Consider the following 21761-nt stretch of genomic DNA (forward strand, 5'->3'; position numbering starts at 1 on the left):
TTGGAGGGTGGGGTGCTGCCTAGCCCCCACTACTTTCAGTGCGGAGCAGATCAGTTTGTTGATTTGGAACTTGACTTATACTGTTAGATTTCCAAACCAAACGGTGACTGTATCATAGGTGTGCACAGATAGGAACGTGGTGGTGCTAAAGCCCCACTGGACAAAAAAAGGCCCTTTTTGAGTTCTTTTGTGGATTTTTTTTTTTTTACAATGTACTGTGGTCCATGTTGATGTGATCATCTACGGTAAAACTGATAACATCAATATCCTAGTCAGTTCCATATGCCCTCCGCCCCCATCTCGAGCACCTGACCCCCAAAATGTCTGTACCCCAGTGGATTGGACAGCACAGTAAAAAAGTAACAACATTATCCTCTGTTGAACACCAAACACACTGTAGTCTCTGCTTAATTCAATAGGGCCTTTGTCTACATGTCAAATTTGGGTGTGCATGTAAATTAGCGCATGCTTAAGTTACACCTTGTTTGTATATTGAAACATAACATTCATTAAAGAAAACTTTTAATATAAAAAAACCCTGTACTGCACCGTAAGTGATGATGAGGAAAAATTGTGTGGTGAGGCATGTAAGTTTTATTTTAAAGCCAATCTACCAGTATTTTCTCGCTTGAGAAAAAACACTAATTTTTGATTGAAAAACCCATGAAAATTGTGCCCTGAACTAAATTATTTGTGGTAAATCTGTGTTAAGGGCCCTTTGAACTATCTAAGAATGTTGAATAACAACTTTTCCTATAAAAATATTTACCTCACACCTACTTTTATGTTCAATTTATCAAGATATTAGCAAATTAGCCTAGGCGTTTTTAGTATGATAGTGTCCACTTTTTCAAGACCCAAAATTGATGTATTAATGACATTTGAAAATTGTCAAACATTGCTTTTCTCACTCCTCAGGGTCTAAGGATTCCAAAAATATATAGTTTTACAAATCCCCAAAAAAATTGAACGAACGTATGTATCTCAACCTACTGTACTTGACTAATATGAACAATACCTGCAACCACATTTTCTTGGGTGTGTGTGTGCCCTTGTGTTCTGCACACGTGTGTGCTCTGAACAGTCCCAATTACTGTATGTGAGCCATGGACAAAGCTAGCCTCGCGAGCCATCCTACATACTTCCGCCAAAGGATTGGCTCTGAAATGGTAGTATTATGGGATGGTCAGGAGCAGGCTAGGACAAAGCTGCCCTGGAGAATAAACTTGTGTCAGACACCCAGGTGGACTTGTACCCTTTCACACCTCTTCATAGTGACACAGACCATACAGTAGTTGACCTGTTAATATGCAGTAGCTTTTTGTTCACAATTTATTTTTCTTTGCAAATGATTGGTGACCTTTGCTGTAAGTTGTTTTCATCTTGAGTATAAGATTGAGTATATCTACTTACTGTATATGGAGACAGATTTTGTGTTTGTGTTTCATTCTGAACTGGCATACAGTAATAATTCACTATCAGCCGGTGCCACCTTTACACCAGTTACACACTGTTCTCTCTCTCTCTCTCACACACACACACACACACACACACACACACACACACACACACACACACACACACACACACACACACACACACACACACACACACACACACACACACACACACACACACACACACTCTCACCTGGATGTCTGTCACTTGTGCTTGGCAGGGTCTCCGGGTGCCGTTTGGCACCATGCTGGGCGGCTCCAAGGCTTCAAGTGCAGCGGGCGGTGCAGTGCCTGCAAGGTGCTGGGCGAGGGCATGAGGTGGGCGGTCTGAGGTCATCTGCGGAGAAGCGAGCGCCAGTCAGACATGGTATGCAGACGACATGAGGACCATCACCATGCCAAGAGCTTGGCACAAGGTGACCAGAGACCACACAAGAGCACTACTCAAAAAGTTGGGCCCCATGAATGATATTGGATTTGGCAAGGCAATATATATATTTTAAAATGTTTTAGTCATAGCCTTCAAACTGCCCCGCGTACGTGCTGGGCCTTTAGAATCATAACTTCTCTCCCCACATGAATGCAAATATAGCGAAAGAAAGAAAGAAAGGAAGAAAGAACGGACAGACGAAAGAACGAACGGATGAAAGAAAAAATAAAACCTGCAATACACATATTACAGAGAGTCTGTAAGCCTTTTTGAAATCAAGCTACATAAAGCACATAGCTTTAACAAAACACATATAATGCAAGAAAAAGTTGGTTTAATTAGATTGGAGGTGACCTTTAAAGTTCATATGCTGTAATCTATCATATATTAATACCATTAATTTTATGTAGTTTCTGTCACTCAAGTACCACCATCACTCTTAGTCTTTCAATCAGATCAGATATACAAGCTAATAACTCACTGCTGTTAGGGGATATTGAATTGGAATTGCTCTTTCAAGAAAGTTATCTTATCGAGAACTTTAATATCATAAGTTAAATTATTACAGCTGTGATTTTCTTTTGGTAAAGGATTTCGTGTGCGTGTATATGTGGTGAGTGTATGCGTGTGACGTATATGGCAGTATGTGTATATGTGCGTGTGGTTGTCTGTGTCTATTAATGTGCACATACTGTACAGCATATGCATTGTCTATTAATGTATACTGTATGTCTGTGCATTATCTTTACGTGAAGAGGTACTTGTCAATGTCAATGTCAACTGCAATTGCAATTGCATTTATACAGTACTGTATAAATTATTTATATTATTTATTATTAATTATTTATTAATTAATTATTTATTAATTATTATAAATATACTGTATCCATTCTGTGTGTGTGTGTGTGTGTGTGTGTGTGTGTTTGTGTTTGTGTTTGTGTGTGTGTGTGTGTGTGTGTGTGTGTGTGTGTGTGTGTGTGTGAGTGTGTGTGTGTGTGTGTGTACTCCCCTCAGCTCTTCAGCAGTGTGACCCCCTTGTCTACGACGTGAACCTGGACGCTGTGGCAACCAATTCCACGTGTGCCCCGGGGCCGGCGTAACCCCGGCGTGACCCCAGTGGAGCAGTGCGTGCAAGTGGCCAGCGTGTCGGAGGGGAAGGACCAGGCGCTGGGGAGGCAGGGGGTGTGAGCCCCATGTCGGGGGCTCTGTGCGAGGGTCACGTCATGTGGCATGTGGACATCTGGGAGGAGGACACGAGGCTCACTGTGCTGAAGATGTGGTTCGTGGCACAGCAGCTGGTTAGAGAAAAGCAGACTTGTGCGAAATTCCGAATTGAAATTCACAGTAATTCATTGAAATTCGCAGTAATGCCATAATATGAACACTAGATGGTGGTGTTCTATGTATTCTCAATGGGTGGTGCAGATTAAATTCAAAGAAATTCAAGGTAATGACAAAATGGGAACACTAGATGGTGCTGTATATTTGTCGGGATGTGTCTATTCCCGGCACCTGTTGGGCTGCTTCCACCACCTAGTGTTCGTATTATGCCAGTACTTTGAATTCAATTCAGAATTTCGTTCAAGCCTGGAGAAAAGACTTGAGCTCCGAGAGGGTAACGACAACACCTACAGTACTCACCGCCAGAACCAAAGTATGAAACGAACAGGCCATGACTAAGATCTTAGAAGAGGAGATGAAGAGTAGGATCTCATATTGTAGTTTAAGACCTGGGTAGAGAGAAAACTCAAAGCGCAGTCACCACAACACGGTAACACCTTATAATAATGGATGCATAAAAAGCATTATAAAGACTTAGTAAATAATTAACCAATGATGAACAGAACATCATCACATTTTAATGTAAGCAATTACATGATATATACAAACATTACATTTCCCACTCATTTACAAACATTTGTTTTACAAGCATTGTTCATCATTAATTCATGATTAGTTAAGGAATTAATCATTAAGTAATTAAGTAAATAAAGACTTTTTATACATCCATTATTAGTGTTACCAACAACACAACACAACACAACACATACCCAGACCCACCCCACAAAGAACCAAATGGACAGCTGAGAAAGAATGTTGAAGATGAAGAGGAAGAGTTGAATCCAATATTGTAGGCCAGCAGCTGGGTAAAGAACAGACTCAAGCGCAGTGATGGAAACAACACCACCCAACCCGTTACCCCAGCAGAGGTGTCAAAAACCTAGCCTGGTTCTCACCGACGATTCGTGTGTGTACACAGTGTGTGTGGCTCCGCTCCACCAGGGGGCTCCAGAGCTACACACACGCACCATCGGTGAGAACCAGGCTATCAAAAACCTGGTTCAGCAGTAAAAACCCTGAAAAGTAAAAAGCCACAGATTCTTTCCTGGGTGAATTCAATGAGTAACTGGTATTGAGTAGTCATTACGATCAGTTGATGCACAACTGGTTGGATCAAACTTGCGACATGTTTTTTGGATCCATATCTCTCCCTGCCTGCACCAAGCAGGAAAGCAGGGCTGGATTAACCCACTGGCTAGATATTAGTTACCTGGTTAACACCAGACCTAATCACAAGTGAGAGTGTCTTTCAGATCGAAACGATTGTGTAGAACTAAAGGCAGTATGGGAGTTCCCAGGCTAAGATATTAGTCAACAATAATCGATTCGGCAATGCAATGCGTTGCATGGGCGATCCAATTCAATGCGGCAAGTTCCAGAATCGATGTTGCAATTTTTTTAAGTTTCAATTACTTCCGTTGATATTTCGGGAGCAAATGAATGTTAAATTAAATAAAAGAACTTCAAAGCATTGAAAACTGCAAGACTGATACAGAAAACAGCCAATAAATTGTTGCTCAGTATCTGACTACTTGTATTGCCTCATTATGACTGATGAAACATTTGCTTTGCTCTCAGTAGAAATGTAATGCATTACAGTGCATTGTAGAATTGAATCGGATTGAATCGAATCAAATGGAATAGAATCGAATCTAATCGAAACCTCCCGAATCGTAATCGAATCGAATCGTGAGGGCAGTACCAATGCACACCACTACTAGATATGGCTGCAGCCTAAGGTCCCCCTCTTGCCAGGGGATGGCAGAGGCAAACAGTGTAGGAGAGAAGCAGAGTAGTCTTATATCTTTGGCAAAGAGGTTTGAAATCTGCTGTTTTGTTAGAGATGCTCTATGTATCTGTGTGTAAGATCTGGTTCCACTGTTTTCCCATCATCGTTTTTCAAATTTAATTTTTTTTAAAAACGAATGCACCCACGAGCTTGGGAAATACAAGCACTGATGTGATTTTAAATTGCCTGGTCGTGTCCTGACACAATTTTCACAGTGATCCCCAAGCCTCCTTTGAGACGACCTCTAGCCTATGTAGCCAGGGGCGGAGCTATAGGGGGGAGAGCAGGGCATTTCCCCCGGGGCCCAGGGCCCTCCTGCAGTGGTGGTGGGGGCCCTATTGTGACCTTGGTAGGCCATATGGGGGGCCTATAAGTGCCTTGCCCTGGGGCCCTGTCTGCAATTGTTCCGCCACTGTATGTAGCAGTGATTGTTGTGGCGGTGCCACTGTTGGGAATAGAAAACAATTACAGAAGGGCCCTTGAACCGCCATGCACTCGTAATATTATGTAGCGAGAGCATGCAGGCAGTGCGGTTGGCCATCATAAGAATAATGTACTCTCGCCAGTTCCAGCTGTGAGTTCATCACACACCTCCCCCCGCCCCTGGGAGAGCAAAACAAGCTGCATTGCTGCTCCGATCTCATGTACTTTTATCACCATTAGATCATTTTATGCAGTTGACGCAAGACCTTTGTATGATCAGTTGGTTCTCAGGAATGGTGACTAAATTGTCCTTTTTTGTGATCATTCACCACTAGTGTCTGGGAATGCAGACATAGCCTACTTAGTTTGTGGCCATGTGAACTATGGTATCCAAGCCAGTCTGCTTATGAAAACAACACAAATGGAAGTATAAGGAAAATTACCATAGTGATCACAATTATAATAATAGCTATAATTATACCATTACACACAAAAATGCCATCTTTATTACATTTTGGTTGAATGAACAATACTTTCAACTTCATCACTTTTCACATTGCTTTCAAAATGAGTTCTACTTTGACACAGCATGAATGTTTTAGACAGGGCTCTCACGTTGAGTTTGAGCGAGAGTTCAGCTGAAAATGTAATTGCCATGGAGAAAGTCAGATCAGTCATACTGTGCTATGTTGTTTTTTTATGTCTCATGGTTTATTGACCCAGAAATGAAGAGAGAGTTTGAGACTCGTGTGAGAGGCTGTGTTGTAGCTTGTGGTGCTGTAGATATCAATCAGAAATATCATGGTCAGTACAGCCACGTGTAGATATTACACTTGCCCCTGCAGGGCTTCTGAGAACTCAGAGACTAACCTGCCAGTCAGCAATCATAGCTCTGAGGAGAGAGCACAGCTACAAATCCTAACAATTTTCAGCAGACTGATTTTCAGTTTAAAGCCTCTCGTACTGCTGTGAATATATTTTAAGAATACTGCAAAAAACAATGTTTTCTTTTGCCGTAGCAAACGGTGGTGAAAAATGAAATGATCAAACTGTGTTTATGTATGTTTGGAGCTTTCACTAATTGCAATCATGGTTTGGAGTGATGGATACAGAGCTGTACTTAACTATTGACAAAATGTATGCCCCACTTTCATAGTCAATATCTCTCCACAGCAAATGACAGTATAAGGAATGGATGCAAAATGCCACTTTTTAATTACATCTCTGATTTCACAAATAGCATTAAAAAACCCAGAAAAATGTCATCTGATAATATTACATTTCAGTGAGATATGACTAATGAGAGAAGGTGTGCTTGAAATTTGTTTTCACAGGTATGCAGACGATGGACAATGAAGCAATTTGGAATTTGGAGGAGTTTGACTTTCTTGCTCCTGGGGAAATATAATTAATAAAGATTGGATTTTTACTACTACCACATTCACTCTAATGCAGGGTTTCCCAAACTGTGGTGCGTGCACCCCTGGGGGTGCGCGGCCTGCCATAAGGGGGTGCGCGAGCTAAATAGAGCAATGGTGGATATGTGAGTTTTTATTGGAAAAGAGGTTTCCCCAAAACAACTGTGCATAATGTGCTGTGAATGCACAGTGAATCATACTTGCGTGGCCATCAGCACATCAAAATATTCGCTTAGGGGATGCGCGAACCACACTGAAATGTACAAGGGGGTGCGCAGGGGAAGAAGTTTGGGAACCGCTGCTCTAATGGATATATGTGTCTTAGTAAATCCTTGGAACCCCAGTGTGGACTATAAATGAGCAATAATGAATAATTTAAGTTACTGAAAAATGGGTAGTAGCAAGCCCACTGGGGATTCAGTTGCCTCCAATGGCAGGGAACAAGAATGGCATTGCAATGGGATCCATCAGCGATGGCTGAATGGGCTGCAAACAATGTTAACAGGCCGTCACTTTCATCAAATTATCGGGATCGCCAAGAGGTAGAGATGTAAAAGGCTCCTCTGCTTCTGAACTAACCTGCCCTCCCTCCCCTTCCTTCCTTCTCTTGTGGTGCCCCAGGATGATTCGCTTTGTTGCTGAATCCCTCAAGAAGCCAGAGATGCAATCCGATCTGACCTCTCACCGCGCTGACAGACCCAATCTCAGCCAGCAGGCCTCCACAACATCCATCGGCTGCAGTCAATCACATGAGACTGGGTCTAATTGCCAACCCCACTCAGGACTTCCCCTCCCACGCCAGCTCCAGCGGCAGACACCGGGTAAATGGATAGATAGTGTCTTTAATCCGGCTCTCCACGGCCAGTCAGTCTCAGTCAATCTTATCTCTAACATGGCGTTGAAGAGCTAGTTTACCGGGGGGTGGACATTAGGAGATGGACAGGCCCATATATAGCTGTGGACTAAAGCCTGACTGAGCCTTTCACACTCCACAAAGATGGGTTTTCACACTAGGCCTACATTTACTTATTCGGGCCGATTTCTCATTTTTAAGTGTAACTTGGTGTGACCAAGAAAGTGTTTATTTGTCACTGGTTATTTTCACTGCCGCTGCCGGCTTTTTTTCTAGCACATTTTATGCTGGCTCTTGGAGAACAGCCAAAGCAAAGGAATCTGCTTGCCTTTACACAACCTGCTGCTCAGAGAGAAATGATTTTTGCACCCAGTTGCCAGTCCTTTTCCTGTAGAATACAAATCCAAATCTTGAAATATCTCATTTTCGTTTGCATCTCATTAGTCCTCAGAGCAGAGGCATTAGTGAGAATCAACTGTAATTCAAAAAAATCCCAACTATTTCTCATTCACTCCAATATGGGTAATATATAATTACGCAATTTCAATTTCCCACGTAATTTTAATTTCCTTGTATGACCTGAGCATATGAAGAAACTGACAATAAAAGTTGACTTGGCTGACTTGATATATTGAGAGAGGAGGGAAACGTAATGTGCACATTTACTTTCATGAATTGTCCATTATATCTCTCTCTCTCCGAGAAGGTACTACTGACGCCCAGACGTGAAAGCCATTCTAAGTAAATTTGCAGGTCAAGGGCCAGACACTGGGACAAAAGGCCTCTCACATCCTCCATGACACAGCAGCACCTTTATCCCCCCAATGATGCTAATCAGATTTCTAAGGGACCGAAAATAACATTCTCGCAATTGTGCCTAAGGAGACAGTGACAAAAAATTGGTTAAAAGAAAATGTGAAAAAAAGAAACATTTCGCCCTGCTGTGGCCAACCAGTAGGGCACTCACCTACCATGCGGCTGACCCGGGTTTGATTCCCGTCCCGGTTCCTTTGCCAACCCCTCCCTGTCTCTCTCCCAATTCGCTTCCTGTCCACCTCTCACACTGTCCTATCAGATCAAGTCGAAAAAGACCATTTAAAAAAAAAGAAGAAACATTTAACTTTTTGTCATGGTCGTCACTGAGGAAGAATCACAGAAAAAGCTTTTACACCACAGTAGCCTCACTGACATGGCATAGACCAAAAGCACAATACTTGATGCACAATATTGCACAAAAAAATATCCCATCAAGGTGGTGATGAGAAGAATGCCATCTGTTACAAGTCAATGACTCCAGAACAATTTGTAGCTGACTGACTAATTTGAAAACCTCAACCCACCCATCAATCTGCCAGTGAAAAGAAATGTGATAAAGACTGATTAGTCCAGAGTTTCCCAGCAACTGCCAACCGCTGCTGTTTCTGTTCATTGTTGGTTGGTCAGTTTCTATCTCTGTCCTCTTCTCTTCCTCTCTGCCTTGTCTTAGATCCATGACTCACACTGAGTTCTCAGAAGAACAAAAAAAAACACAGCAATATTGTAGAGGTGCTTGAACCTGATCCATGGCCAAGGGCATAATTGAAGTTGTTTTGTTGTGAGTGATGCTGCTGTTGAGTGCTGGTAGTGGTGAATTCGTCAGAGAGCTGAATAAATTGTGTTTACCGGTGAAGGCAAAAGAGAACGTGCCCCTCTAAGGCGGGACGACCATGCGTGACGCGAGGAAGAGGAGCAGTCCTTCCAGCACCTCCAGGATGAAGGAGAGCCAGGCCATGCCCAGAGACCAGCCGAAGGACGTGTGCACGTTGGCCAGTTGTTCTGGCCCGAGGCGTCGTTCCGTCTCCTCCAGCGCCTGGTGGGAGTAGCTGATGTACAGGCACACGCCGGACAATGTCAACACACCTTCGAAAACAACAACAAACAAAAACAATATCAATCGGGGGGTATACTGAGAACATGGTTCTATGAGACATTCACTCAAACACAGAAGTGGATCATTATGAACCTTTTTCACATGAACTCGGGCACTTTAAATTCAATGCAGGACAAGTAGCATCCGGTGGCACAGAAACAAACTCGACTAGGAAACGCAGATAGTCATATGTCATGTGCATATACATGTTTTATGTATCCTCTGTGCTGTACATATTTATTTATGTCTCCACCTTACTTGTATTACTTGTTTGAATCTTCTATGTGTTTCTTATGTTTTCATGTTTTTAAGTGTGAAGTGTGTGTGAGAGAGGTGTAGTACTACTGCACAACAATTGCTCATACTGGGACATATAAAGCTACTGAATTTAACTGAACTGAACCCCACTGTTTTCTATGAAAGCCAGTAGTCATTTTTTCACATTCCTTCAAAACGGAACTTGTGTGACACACAAAATTGCAGAAAAATGGCTAAGTGCACGTAATCAGTGCAGGACTCTTTATCCTTGAGGTAAAATGGTGGCCTTTCACATTATGTATTCACAAACGCACAAACACAACAAAAGGCCGCCTGGCCTCCATTTGGCAAATTGTCACCAGCAGAAGCGATAATACGCCTTAGTACCTTCAAAACATTGCATGTGTGTGTATGATCTATACAGAAGACACGAAGGATGCAGACTCGAGATATGCTGCCTACATATGTTGGGGGGCATGTTGGGGGGAGGGGGGGGGGGGCATATGTTGCCAAAAGTAGAAGAGGGTAATGTAATAAAGGGCATTTTTCAGTGCTTTCAAATTTTGGTGGAACACCAAAGGAACACCAAGGTCTAATTTTGGTGGAACACCGAAGGAACACCAAGGTCTAATTTTGGTGGAAATTTTGATGGAACACCAAGGTCTACGTCCAATACACTTGCATCTCTGGTCAACATTCTGCACGAGGGATATGGTGCTGTTACCGTAACGCTGACACGTGGCACATTATGACGTGTTTGCATCCAAATAAAAACCATTCATGTTTTAAAATTCACAATGACATGACAGCTGGGGAATTATCAGGTCATTTTCGTGAAACAGCAATGACCTAGCTCAAGCAAGCGTCTATTTTATCAACATGGCCCACTTGGGTGCACTGGTAGAATGTGGCTTTTAACATTTAATTGCATTAACATTTTGAATGCGGAATTGGCAATAAAGGACATTTTTCTGTGCTTTCAAACTTTTGGTGGGACTACGTCTGTATACAATGCTCCTATATCTCACGTCAGCTGTGTGGCTGAGGGTTATGGCACTGTGTGATGCTTACATGGCATCTCTGCCGGTGCTGCCGTAAGTCACGCTGGCATATCCTGAGAGCCTCTTCCCTGGGCCTGATTGTCTGGTCCTGATCTCCTTCCTACTTTGTCAGCGCTCTTGCTGCCACGTGACAGTATTTCTCCTTTAACGGGTCTATAGATTAAAGCATCAATCTCTGCCCACAGTGCCTCTGCTCCACTAGCCCCTTGCTTCTTGACTCCTGTAAGTTCCCCACTAAATACCCAACAATGTTATTGGCATGAGACAGGGGGAGGGGGAGGGTGGTGAGGAATATAGTCATAGTGCCGTAAAAAGGCAAAGTGCAGGCCCTGTCATGGCCAACCGGTAGGGCACTCGCCTGCCATGCGGCTGACCTGGGTTTGATTCCTGGCCCAGGTCCTTTGCCGAGCCCTCCCTGTCTCTCTCCCAATTCGCTTCCTGTCCACCTCTTACACTGTCCTATCAAATAGTCGAAAAAGACCAAAACATTTTTTTTAAAGACAGGGGGATGGGGAGGGTGGTGAGGAAAATAGTGCCCTACAAAGGCAAAGTGCCAGAAAGTATGTCAACAGACTGAGGGAAAATGTCTTCAAAGTTTTGGTATTAGATTGGATATTGCAGTTACTGCAAATCTGACATAGCAACATCTCTACAGCAGGGCATATTTGGACCAAAGAGCTTTGTCACAAGATGTGGAAGGTGTTACGAAGACCATTTTCAGTATAACTCAATTTATTAATTTGCCTGTGTACGGCAGCATAGTGGGCAGTGGGTGGGAGAGGGCAACAGGACTAAGGCAAGGTTGGGCATGCCGAGACAGATGGGGTGTCACCCGACCGAAGAGGACCAAGGGGTGTGATAACCTTGACTGTGACAAAGACTGAGCGGTGACGCAGGACGACTGGACACCGCTGGAGGAAGAGCCGGAGGCTAGAGATTATGGGGCCCATGCTCAGGAGAAGCAGCTTGACATGACTGACGGACACATCCTTCACTCAGATTTACACACTCAATTGTACAGTACGTAATGGCACCATTAGTTGATGCTCCCGGTCCTATCATGGCTGCTAAAGATCTAGTACTCCTGCAGTCAAAATAATTTATAGGCTACAGTCAATGTGAGAATAACAGCGCAGTATACCCTTTGCTTGGTCAGTTGCCAGAATGCACAATTGTGTGGTAGGCTACTGCTGTGTGACATTTACTAAGAAAACACAACAGTTCAGGAATCAGGACTAATTTCCTTGTCCTCTAATTATGATGCATTTTGTCATTTACTTTGTGCAAATTAGCACCCTTGGTTTAATAGTTTGAATCAGTTTTGATTAAATAAAACAGCAGGGTGCATTTTTCACATCTTACACTCAATGGTCACATTGCATGCACTGGTATATTGTATCAGTGACTCTGGAATTGTCCCAGTGAACTGAAAGGCAGGCAATCAGGGATGTAATTACTTCAAGGCATTTAAAGTCCTCTCATCCCCTTTAAATCGTGCGCATATTGATGTACAGCAGTCAAACCATCAACCAGGAAAAAAGCCTATGCAATTTTCTGGAAACCAACCTCCATTTTCTGTGATTCCACCATCAGTCTGGTATGACTGTGACACGGAGATTCAGGCAAATGGGAGCAGGGCTGCTGACAGCTTTTGCCAGGCCCAGGACAAAGTCATCTGAAAGGGTCCCCCATGCAATTCACCCGATGTAATGAAAACCCAATTTTGGGCCCCCTCTCTCCCTCAGCCAGGGATAACTGACCCCTTAGTCCCTCCCTTCCCTATGAGTAAAAGCGCCCTCAGCACACTGACTGACAAACTATTCGTCTATGCGGTGTTGCTGGATCGCAGACGGCAGGTAGAGAGCAAAGAAAGACAAATGGCATTAATGGAGCAGGTAGGGAGGTAGAGAGAGAGGAGCTTGAGACCTGGACAAATTAACAGAGCCAGAGGAATCGTACCTGACTCATCCTGCTGTGTTGTGTCCAAATCCGCATAAAAACCATTTAAGTGGGTAAAATTCTAAATTATATGACTGCTGGGGAATCATTCCGGTATTTTAGCTACACAATAACAATTAGCTCATGCAAGCGGTTACCTTATTGTCATGACGCACATGGGTGCACAGAGAGAATACTACTTCAATATTTAATTGCAATCCTCTCCGTATGTTTTGAAAGTGCAATTTTTGGTTGGACGTTGGCGGAATGAAAATGGGTTTTCAGGGGTTTGAGCTTGTCACCCTAATGAGAAGGCATTAAAAATTCAGCAGCCATAAATACAAACAGACGTTTGACAGCCAGGCAGGGCTTTGCCACACACACACACGCACACGCACACACGCACACACACACACGGGGGCAGGGGACTGACAATGATGAAAGAGACTAGGATAGAAGCAGCTCCGGCTGAACATGGGAGGCAAAACGGTCAATCCATTGACAACCCTGTCAATAATTAAAGCCAGAGGATGGTGCTGAGAAGTAGCAGATTTTCCCCAAACTTGACATTTGCCTTGTCAAAAAAACTCTTCTTCTCCGCCAATATTTACCCTTTTGATACCTAATCATAGTGCTGCGGAAGAAAAAAATGATGCGTCAGGGAACACTATTTAACTCATCCATTGGAACAAACATCTCATTTTCTTGACATGTTGCCAAGGAGGGTTGACATAAACAAAAAGAGAACATTTAGAAAATGTTAGGCCTATATGTACCTAGAATCTTCTCTACATGGGTTCGTCATGCATGTTGTTGTGACAGATAAATTAACAGCCTGTCAGCTGGAAGCCTAAACTTTTTTTTTTTTTAATCTCGTATGCTCCCAATATTAATCGCCTGTTGTTGTGTTTTTTGTCTTGCTCACAGCAGTGTCCTCCTCAGCAACCCGCTCCACGACACGCCCTCAGGATAAGGAGCCAATAAAGAGCCAGTCATTTGTAGGCTTCTTCAGTATATTTGTGAATGTGTACGTATGCTCGTTAAAAGGGGTCAGACCACAGACCACAGACCACAGACAGCGAGTGAGTGTGTAGCCTACGCATTTCCCGGCCAGGGAAAAAAAAAATCCTCACTTGATCCTATTTCACACTTCCCACATGCTCCTGATTAGCTTGGCGCTAAGTGGCAGTGCAGGGACTGGAGCACCTTTAGTTCAGGCTCCCATCAACACAAGGTAGGCCTTTATGGACACATCACATGGGCCACCACTGCTCCGCTGAGGAACCTCATTAGTTCAGAGCCATGGAGTGGAGACAAGGGAAATGAAGTGAAGTGAAGAGGAGTCTCTCTCTCTCTCTCTCTCTCTCTCTCTCTCTCTCTCTCTCTCTCTCTCTCTCAGGCTGGACTGTGATTAAAAAAAGGCACAGGCAGTTTTGCACAGCCCCGTCTTAATTGAGCAACAGCGTCTACAAAAATGTAAAATATATATTTTTTAAAAACAACTTTGGTCCCTGAGGACTGGAGGCCCACCGGAAATGTATACCAGAATGACCCATCCAGTCCAGTCCAGTCCAGTCCAGCCTCTCTCTCTCTCTCTCTCTCTCTCTCTCTCTCTCTCTCTCTCTCTCTCTCTCTCTCTCTCTACTGTGACGACCACCAGATTCTGTGCCGGCTTCCTAATGATCATCAAAGCCGCCCTGCACTGCCGAGCTCCGGGGCTAGTATTTACTGTATGTGTGGCCTCCTTGTGTAAGGCATTCACAGCTTCACATGCAATTACTGACCGAGTAAGTGACGAGAATATAGGATATCCATGACCAATGCAGCTGCACTTTTTTTGTACGTTTTCTACGAATGAGCGGTCCAGATAAATGCCTACATACTATACTGTCCATTCACACTGAGAAGCCACACATACAAACTGTGCATGTTCTTCTCTGGGTCTTGGTGGCCGGGGCTTGTGATGTGATTATGCTGTTATGTGACAAATAAAATATCAGTCTTCTGACTTGAATCTTGAGTGTGTACCAAATCTGAAATCTGAAGATGGCTTTGTGTCCAGGTCGAGCGAGACATATTTTTTCCCTCTATCTGGAGAATTTGTGCATCTATTTGCATCTATGAGAACTGTCCCCGCCTTTGTGCAAATCTTCTCCTTTTCCCTGTTTCAGTATTTCTCCACCCGTTGTCCTCTTTTCACACACGGAAACATGGCTGCAGGCGGGCAGCAATATAATAAAGGTTTTGACTGCTGCACACCCCTCTTTTTAAGGAATCGAAGTCCAGGGGATGCAATATTGTTTTTTTCCAGAGGGCTTTTCGCTCTAACTTGTTCACAAATCACCTGCAGATTGTTGACAGTAAATCAACTGGGCAAACATGGAGGAGAGGTAATTCTGCACTGCCATTACTCAGTAGAGTGCCGTCGCCATGGGCTTGCAAGGTGGCTGTAATATCGCCATGCAGCAGCAGCCTGGGAAAATAGCCTTTTCCTCCACACCACACTCTCCCTGTGACATAGAGAGCAGACAGAAGGTGTGTGGAGTTAAGTGTGTGAGCCTGTTGCCTATGATGGTGCACGGTCTACAGTTCACCTTTCAGAGGACACAGTCCAGTAACACAAGTGCCCCTTCTACTCCGTAAATGTAGAGGTTGCAAGGTTGCAGTGTTAGTGCAACCTTACAACTATGGGCTATGGTTTCAGACTCGGGTCTTAAATGTTACCCTCGTATGTGCGGGCCTGTTACCTATGCACAATGTGGAGCACAATCTACAATTCACTTTCAGAGGCTACAATCCAGTAGCACATGTACTACCTCTACACTAGTGTTTCTCAACGGGGGTGGTACAGCCCCTAAGGGGGCATTGAATAGCTCTAGGGGGGCGTTGAGAAGGATACAGCTGAGACGGGGCAGTGCTTAGTTGCCATTGGGGGGCATTAGTCCATTTCATTTTTTAATACTAAGGGGGGCGTTGCCAGTCTTATGATGATGTCAAGGGGGCGTTGAGAGGCTTGTTATGAGGACAAGTGGGCATTTCCTCAAAAAAGGTTGCAAATCACTGCTCTACATATTAAAAACACTACTAAAAGACTACTGTAGAAGAGTGTTCAATTCAACTGTAGTGTTGACTTCACACTGTCATATTTACCGTGTTGAATATCACTGCACAGCCTTCAGCCAAATAAAAAAAGCTTTGAAATCACCTGTATTTTAAGCGCAGAACCAGAAATTTGGAGAAATGTGGTGCTTGATTACAGGTTTCTACATCTGTATGTAATGTACTCATCACTACATAGCAAAAGCACATTCATGCTGGTAGAGAGAGCACAGCAGCTACAGTGCACGTGTTTATGCACAACAGCCATAATCTTGACAGGCTAAAACAGAATCATTGAAATACCAACTCTGATTTAAAACAATGTTCTGCCAATGCAACCACTGTATCACCACTACACATCAACACATCTCCAGCATTCTGACATCTTACAGCATTCTTCCTGATCCTGTTGCTGTGGATACTGGCTGTCATGGGGCTACTCTGCTGGCGACACGGAGAAGCGCTCCAGTTGCATTTGGCATACTGTCCCTTTCCTTATCTCACAGACAAATTTATTCTGGAGGTTATACGAAGAGACATCTTACCTAACCCAATGAAACTGAACAGGAACCGCACTGCACTCCTATTGAAAAAATAATGTACACATATGCATTAACTCTTTCCATCAGAGCCTCTATTATGAGCTTTGTACAGGTATTTAACCCAAATGGTAATGAATCTTAATCTGTAAGACGCTTGGTGGTGTCATGGCAATGTTGTTGTTATGATGTAGATGCAGACGATGAGTTTTTTCTTAGCAAGCGATGAGTGGAACTGCTGGCAATATTCAATCTGCAGCAAAAGGCTATACAGTACGTGTGAGGGCGAGGGAAATGTGAGTCTTACTGCTGAGCAGCACATAGGAGGCGGTTCCGAGGAGGAGAGAGGAGCTCCGAGCCAGCGAGCTGACCAGCGCACAGATGCCCCCGAACACCAGCATCACCAGGCTGAGAGGGAGCAGCACGATGATCGCAGTGTGCATGTCTGCAGTCGGGGCGGGGTGGGGGAGAGGGAGAGATAAACATTGAAACATCATTCAAGGGGGACCCTGACTTTGTTTTTTTTTGTCTTTTCAGCAACCCCCTCCCAAAACTAGTGTTGCACCGATACCATTTTTTGGCCCAGATACCGATACCCGATACCCAACTGTGCAGTATCGGCCGATACCGATACCATACCGATACTACTCTGTTTGAAATTTATATACAGTATGAAGAGCTGCATAGGTACTTGGATGTAACATCATTGCTATCATGGCTTTGTCAGGCTGCTGCCTACCTTTGTGAAACAGGAAAAAGACAAATACTGTATAAAGTGAATCAAGTAGAACTTCTTATGCTTTTTAAATGCCTCTGATATAACATGATTAAGATCAAGGCTGCGTTCAAGTGTCATATGAGCATCTGTAAATGGTATCGGTGCCCTATTTGTTGGTACTCGCCGATACCGATACCACCATTTTAGTGCAGTATCGGGGCCCTGGCCGATACTGGTATCGGTATCGGTGCAACACTACTCAAAACCCCCACTCTCTCTCTCTCTCTCTCTCTCTCTCTCTCTCTCTCTCTCAGACACACACACACACACACACACACACACACACACACACACACACACACACACACACACACACACACACACACACACACACACACACAATAAACTGCACACGTTAAACTAATGAATAAATATAGCCTCTCTACAGCTATGCTATTGCCTGTTGCTCGCACTGGATACAAAAATCCACTGTACTGTTCCCATAGTGTTGTGAGTGGAACACAGGTACTCTGATACTGTATTATGCTTCTGGAACACTAGAATACTCACTGTGCATGTGCTTCTCCAAGTCCGAATAGGACTTTGTGTCTGCAGTGAATGTGTAGACCTTATCCCCTGCAGAGATAAAAACATTCACTTCATCACAGGAAAAAACAACAACCAAGCATTACTGTGCAATAAAATATACAATTAAAAAGCATTATGCAATAGATAATGATGCACATAATAATGATCATACTAGAATAAGTCATAAGAAGTCTGCAGTGTTACTTTACAGATCCACTACCCAATTTTCAATTACACTGGTTTTGTGTTACACTTGCACATACCATTGTCAAATCAATGGTGACAATATATGCTGACACTAAATATTTCAGAACACAGGTCAAAAGAAATGAAAAATATTGGCACAATTATGATTGATGACAACCTACCCGATGTGCCTTTTCAGCACATTCATTTGCCCTACAGGTTATGCAGTCAACGTACTGTTTTATAGACCATGTGTGTGCACAGACCCCAGCTATGAGATCCTGAACTGTGGTCATGCATGTGTACATCATTTCGGATCCATCCATCCGATGATGGGATGTCTGAATCAGTAGGGGAACACGGCCTAATTGTCCTTGTCCTAAAGTGCCAGTCTGGTGCCTTGGTTCAGACAGAATACCAATTAGTATTGCGCCAAAGGCTCTGCCAGTCCTTCTAAGTCATTAAGGGGTGCAAATCTGTTAACAAATGTCGTAAACGGCAAGATAACTTAATAGTAGTATCCCGGACGACGGGAATTATGCAAGGTCTAACTTAAATTCCAACCTCGCTCCAAAATGTTAAGACTAAAACATCATAAAATGTAGGCTAAACAAATACAGCGTTGACCAGAGAGATAAATATATTGCTGTAAATTATAACCATTCCTGACAGTTTGCGGAAAATCAAGTTTCCCAGGACTCCTTACCTTCGTGGGTCCGAAATAGTCCAGAATGAGAGCCCTCTCCATAGTTCGGTCTGTTGTCCTCAATGATGTACCAGTACTCGCTGCCTATGGCGATGGCCAAGGAACAGAAGCTCAAAATGCCCGACAAACCAGCGCTGACGACCACGGAGCCAAAAGTTATTTTCATTTTTGCCACCGTTAACAAGCCAGTCATGAAGAGCAGCAAGACGCACGGAAAGAACTTCGGCCACGCATCAGCGAAGCTCGCGTAACGCAACTCTCCGTACGTTTGGGATCAAGTTTAATTGTGTTTTCTTGAAGAGATTAACAGTCCGACTTGGTGAAGTTAACAACCATATAGTGTCCAATCACTCTCAATGTTCTCTGTCATTAGTAACGTAAAATATCTCCTCCTAACTTATTACTTATGAAACGCATCTCACAGGTCCTCGCGCTGAACAGTTGGGAAGCTGCTCTGCCGCGCGAGGAGCCACCCTTCACAGTTTTGTTGAGTGGTTGGTGACGTTTGCATCCGTTATGATGTTTCCTGTCCTCGGTGATAGAGGGGAAAAATAAATCAGAGTGGCGACCCAAACACGAGACGAAGATGACATTTTTTTCAGGGTATTAGTCGGTAGCCTACATTAACTGGGGCTACTGGATGGAATAAAACGGCCGAAGCAGGAACAGCAACATCATCAATAGGCCTATAATAACAACAGCAACAACAGTAATAATAATAATAATAATAACAATAATACGGTAGTAATAATAATAATAATAATAATAATGACAATAATAATAATAATAGGCCTATAATTGATAATAATAAACACCATATTGACCTGTTCAAGTAGGCTAAATACACAAATAGACCTACCTACCAGAAGTTAAATCTTTTGATGGCATAGCATTTCAGTCTCCCTCTAAAAAAGTTTAAGCATGAAGACTGACAAATACTGATGAAGTAGGCTAAATCAGATACCGTCGTGTGCCATGCTGTTAATGACATAGGCCGGTGTACCCACACCGATCAGTAAAATCTATAGGCCTACTTCAGAATTAGACACACAACGCCTGTTGCAGGACCACTGATGTTTGAGAGAGAGAGAGAGAGAGAGAGAGAGAGAGAGAGAGAGAGAGAGAGAGAGAGAGAGAGGCAAGCAAATCCAGTCCCTAAGTGTGTCTCTCTGATCATTCCCTTTGGATGTCTTGATAACGCGGGCTCTCATGGGCTGATGTGGCCTCGTTATCGATTGCCTGATTGCACTTCTTGCCCTGGTGGGGATGGGGGTGGATGGTGGTGGTGGTGGTATGTGTGTGTGTGTGTGTGTGTGTGTGTGGGGGGGGGGGGGGGGGGAATGCTGCAATGCACAAGTGCTGACCTGGGACCCCTAAAAGAAAACTCCATACACCAGCAGAATTGGGGAGTTATAAAAAATTAGACTGGATTCATTGTAGAGGCAAACATTAACAGGCAGAGGTATCCAGAAAATTGTTGCATGACACAAGCGTTTGGTAGAGAAGATTGTTCTTCCCACAGGCGATTCTATGGTAAGCTGTGGCCTCAAGCGAAAATGCAAAAGAATGAACATTCACACTGTAGTTTAAAGTATAGCTGTTAATATTCACTATAGGCTGCGGGTCCCCAAGCGGCTGCCTTCCTAGCCTGGTGACAAGATGTGCCTCTGTTTTTTCCGGTATGGATCTTTTGAGTGTTTTCATTTCACTCCTGGGCAGCTAATATGCACAAATAGCCCCCTGACTGAAACTGAACAACCAGCTCAATCTTAGTTCCATCCTGGGTTGCCATGGAAAGCTATGCCTGTCAACAGAGCGCTCTCTCTCTCCCTCTCTGAGTTTATGGCTGCAGTTCTCACTGTGATTGGTCATAAACTACAACTACCCATGCTTGTGTCTGTTTTGTCCGGTGCGACATTTGGCCTTGAAAACCCCTCAATTGAAGCTTCAAAACATTTATTCGTCAGTTTGCTCCATCAGTGCAAAAAAAGCTTTCCAATGCTGCCAGACAGGGCTGCACTGTTTCCAGGACTGGACTGGGACCACAAACCGGACCGGGCATTTTTGGCATAGACCAGCCCCTCACCACCACGCCCATAGTCCCATACGATTATGATGGGCTCCTCAGTCCACTGTATACTAAGGATGCACCAATGGGCCACTCCAGCCAAATAGTGGGCTGGTCTCTAACAAACAAACAAACAACAACAAAAAAACAAAACAAAAGCATTGGCCCCTGATGACTGTCGACTCACCGAGAAAATGCCCTGTATGCCATATTACTAGTCGAGCCCTGACTGTTTCCATGACTTCATGTCGATAACATTTTGTTAACATCTGTCCAGACATTATGTGCCATATCAGTTCAGGTATCTTGACTACTAGCTACTTCTTGACTACTTACCTGCTACCCACTGAGCATCTTCCTCTTCATCTCTCTTCTTGATTCTTTCCCAAAGGATCTGCGTATAGCCTCATAATGTGTGCTGCTCGCCCAGTGGAACGCTGTGATAGTGGCTGAAAAGACTTTAGCGCCTCGCACTACTATGAAATTACAGTCTTTTGTCATTTAAGACTTGGTCATTGCCATTCTGGTAATAGCAAGTGTCTGAGCCGTGTCTTAAGTTCGAGTCCGGACGGGGTCATTTTCCGATTTCACCTCGTCCCTCTGTCCCACTCGCTTCCTGTCACCATCTCAGACTGTCCTATCAAATAAAGGCATAAAAGTCCCTAGAAATATATATATATATATATATATTAAAAAGACGTGTTAGGTCTGAACTTCACTGCCCCTATGATCTTTAGGAGCCTTCAGCACAACACAGGGCTTGTTATATTCTTTTTAATAGCCTATGTATGTTATGATATGCACAGTACTGTAGATAATATACAATTTGTCTTTGATGTCAATCAAATCCTTTTTTTAAGTTACAGTTTCCCCTTTCTTCTGCTGCTAAGGGAATGTCTGGGGAATCCCGTGAAACAGAGAGGAAAAAAAGTCAGATTCAACCAGGATTTAAAAAAAAAAAAATGTACGCAATGTTACAA

General features: G+C 43.6%; 1 protein-coding gene across 2 annotated transcripts; it reads right to left on the reverse strand.

Annotated features, from left to right (window-relative positions):
• Nucleotides 1–1656: 1656 nt before the first annotated feature.
• Nucleotides 1657–19138, reverse strand: LOC134467871 (transmembrane protein 235-like). 2 transcript variants are annotated; one of them, XM_063221844.1, is made up of 5 exons: nt 18714–19138; nt 17804–17869; nt 16823–16960; nt 9374–9610; nt 1657–1794 (listed from the first exon to the last, which is right to left on the reverse strand). In XM_063221844.1, the coding sequence occupies exons 1-4, from the start codon at nt 18904–18906 to the stop codon at nt 9402–9404; spliced, it is 606 nt and encodes a 201-aa protein (XP_063077914.1). In that variant the 5' UTR covers nt 18907–19138; the 3' UTR covers nt 1657–1794; nt 9374–9401. The 2 variants fall into 2 exon arrangements, with proteins under 2 accessions (XP_063077914.1, XP_063077913.1); XM_063221843.1 differs by lacking the exon at nt 1657–1794 and having other exon boundaries at nt 8343–9610.
• Nucleotides 19139–21761: the final 2623 nt, after the last annotated feature.

The sequence above is a fragment of the Engraulis encrasicolus genome, chromosome 17 (genome assembly GCF_034702125.1).
Source record: "Engraulis encrasicolus isolate BLACKSEA-1 chromosome 17, IST_EnEncr_1.0, whole genome shotgun sequence".
Lineage (NCBI taxonomy): Eukaryota > Metazoa > Chordata > Actinopteri > Clupeiformes > Engraulidae > Engraulis > Engraulis encrasicolus.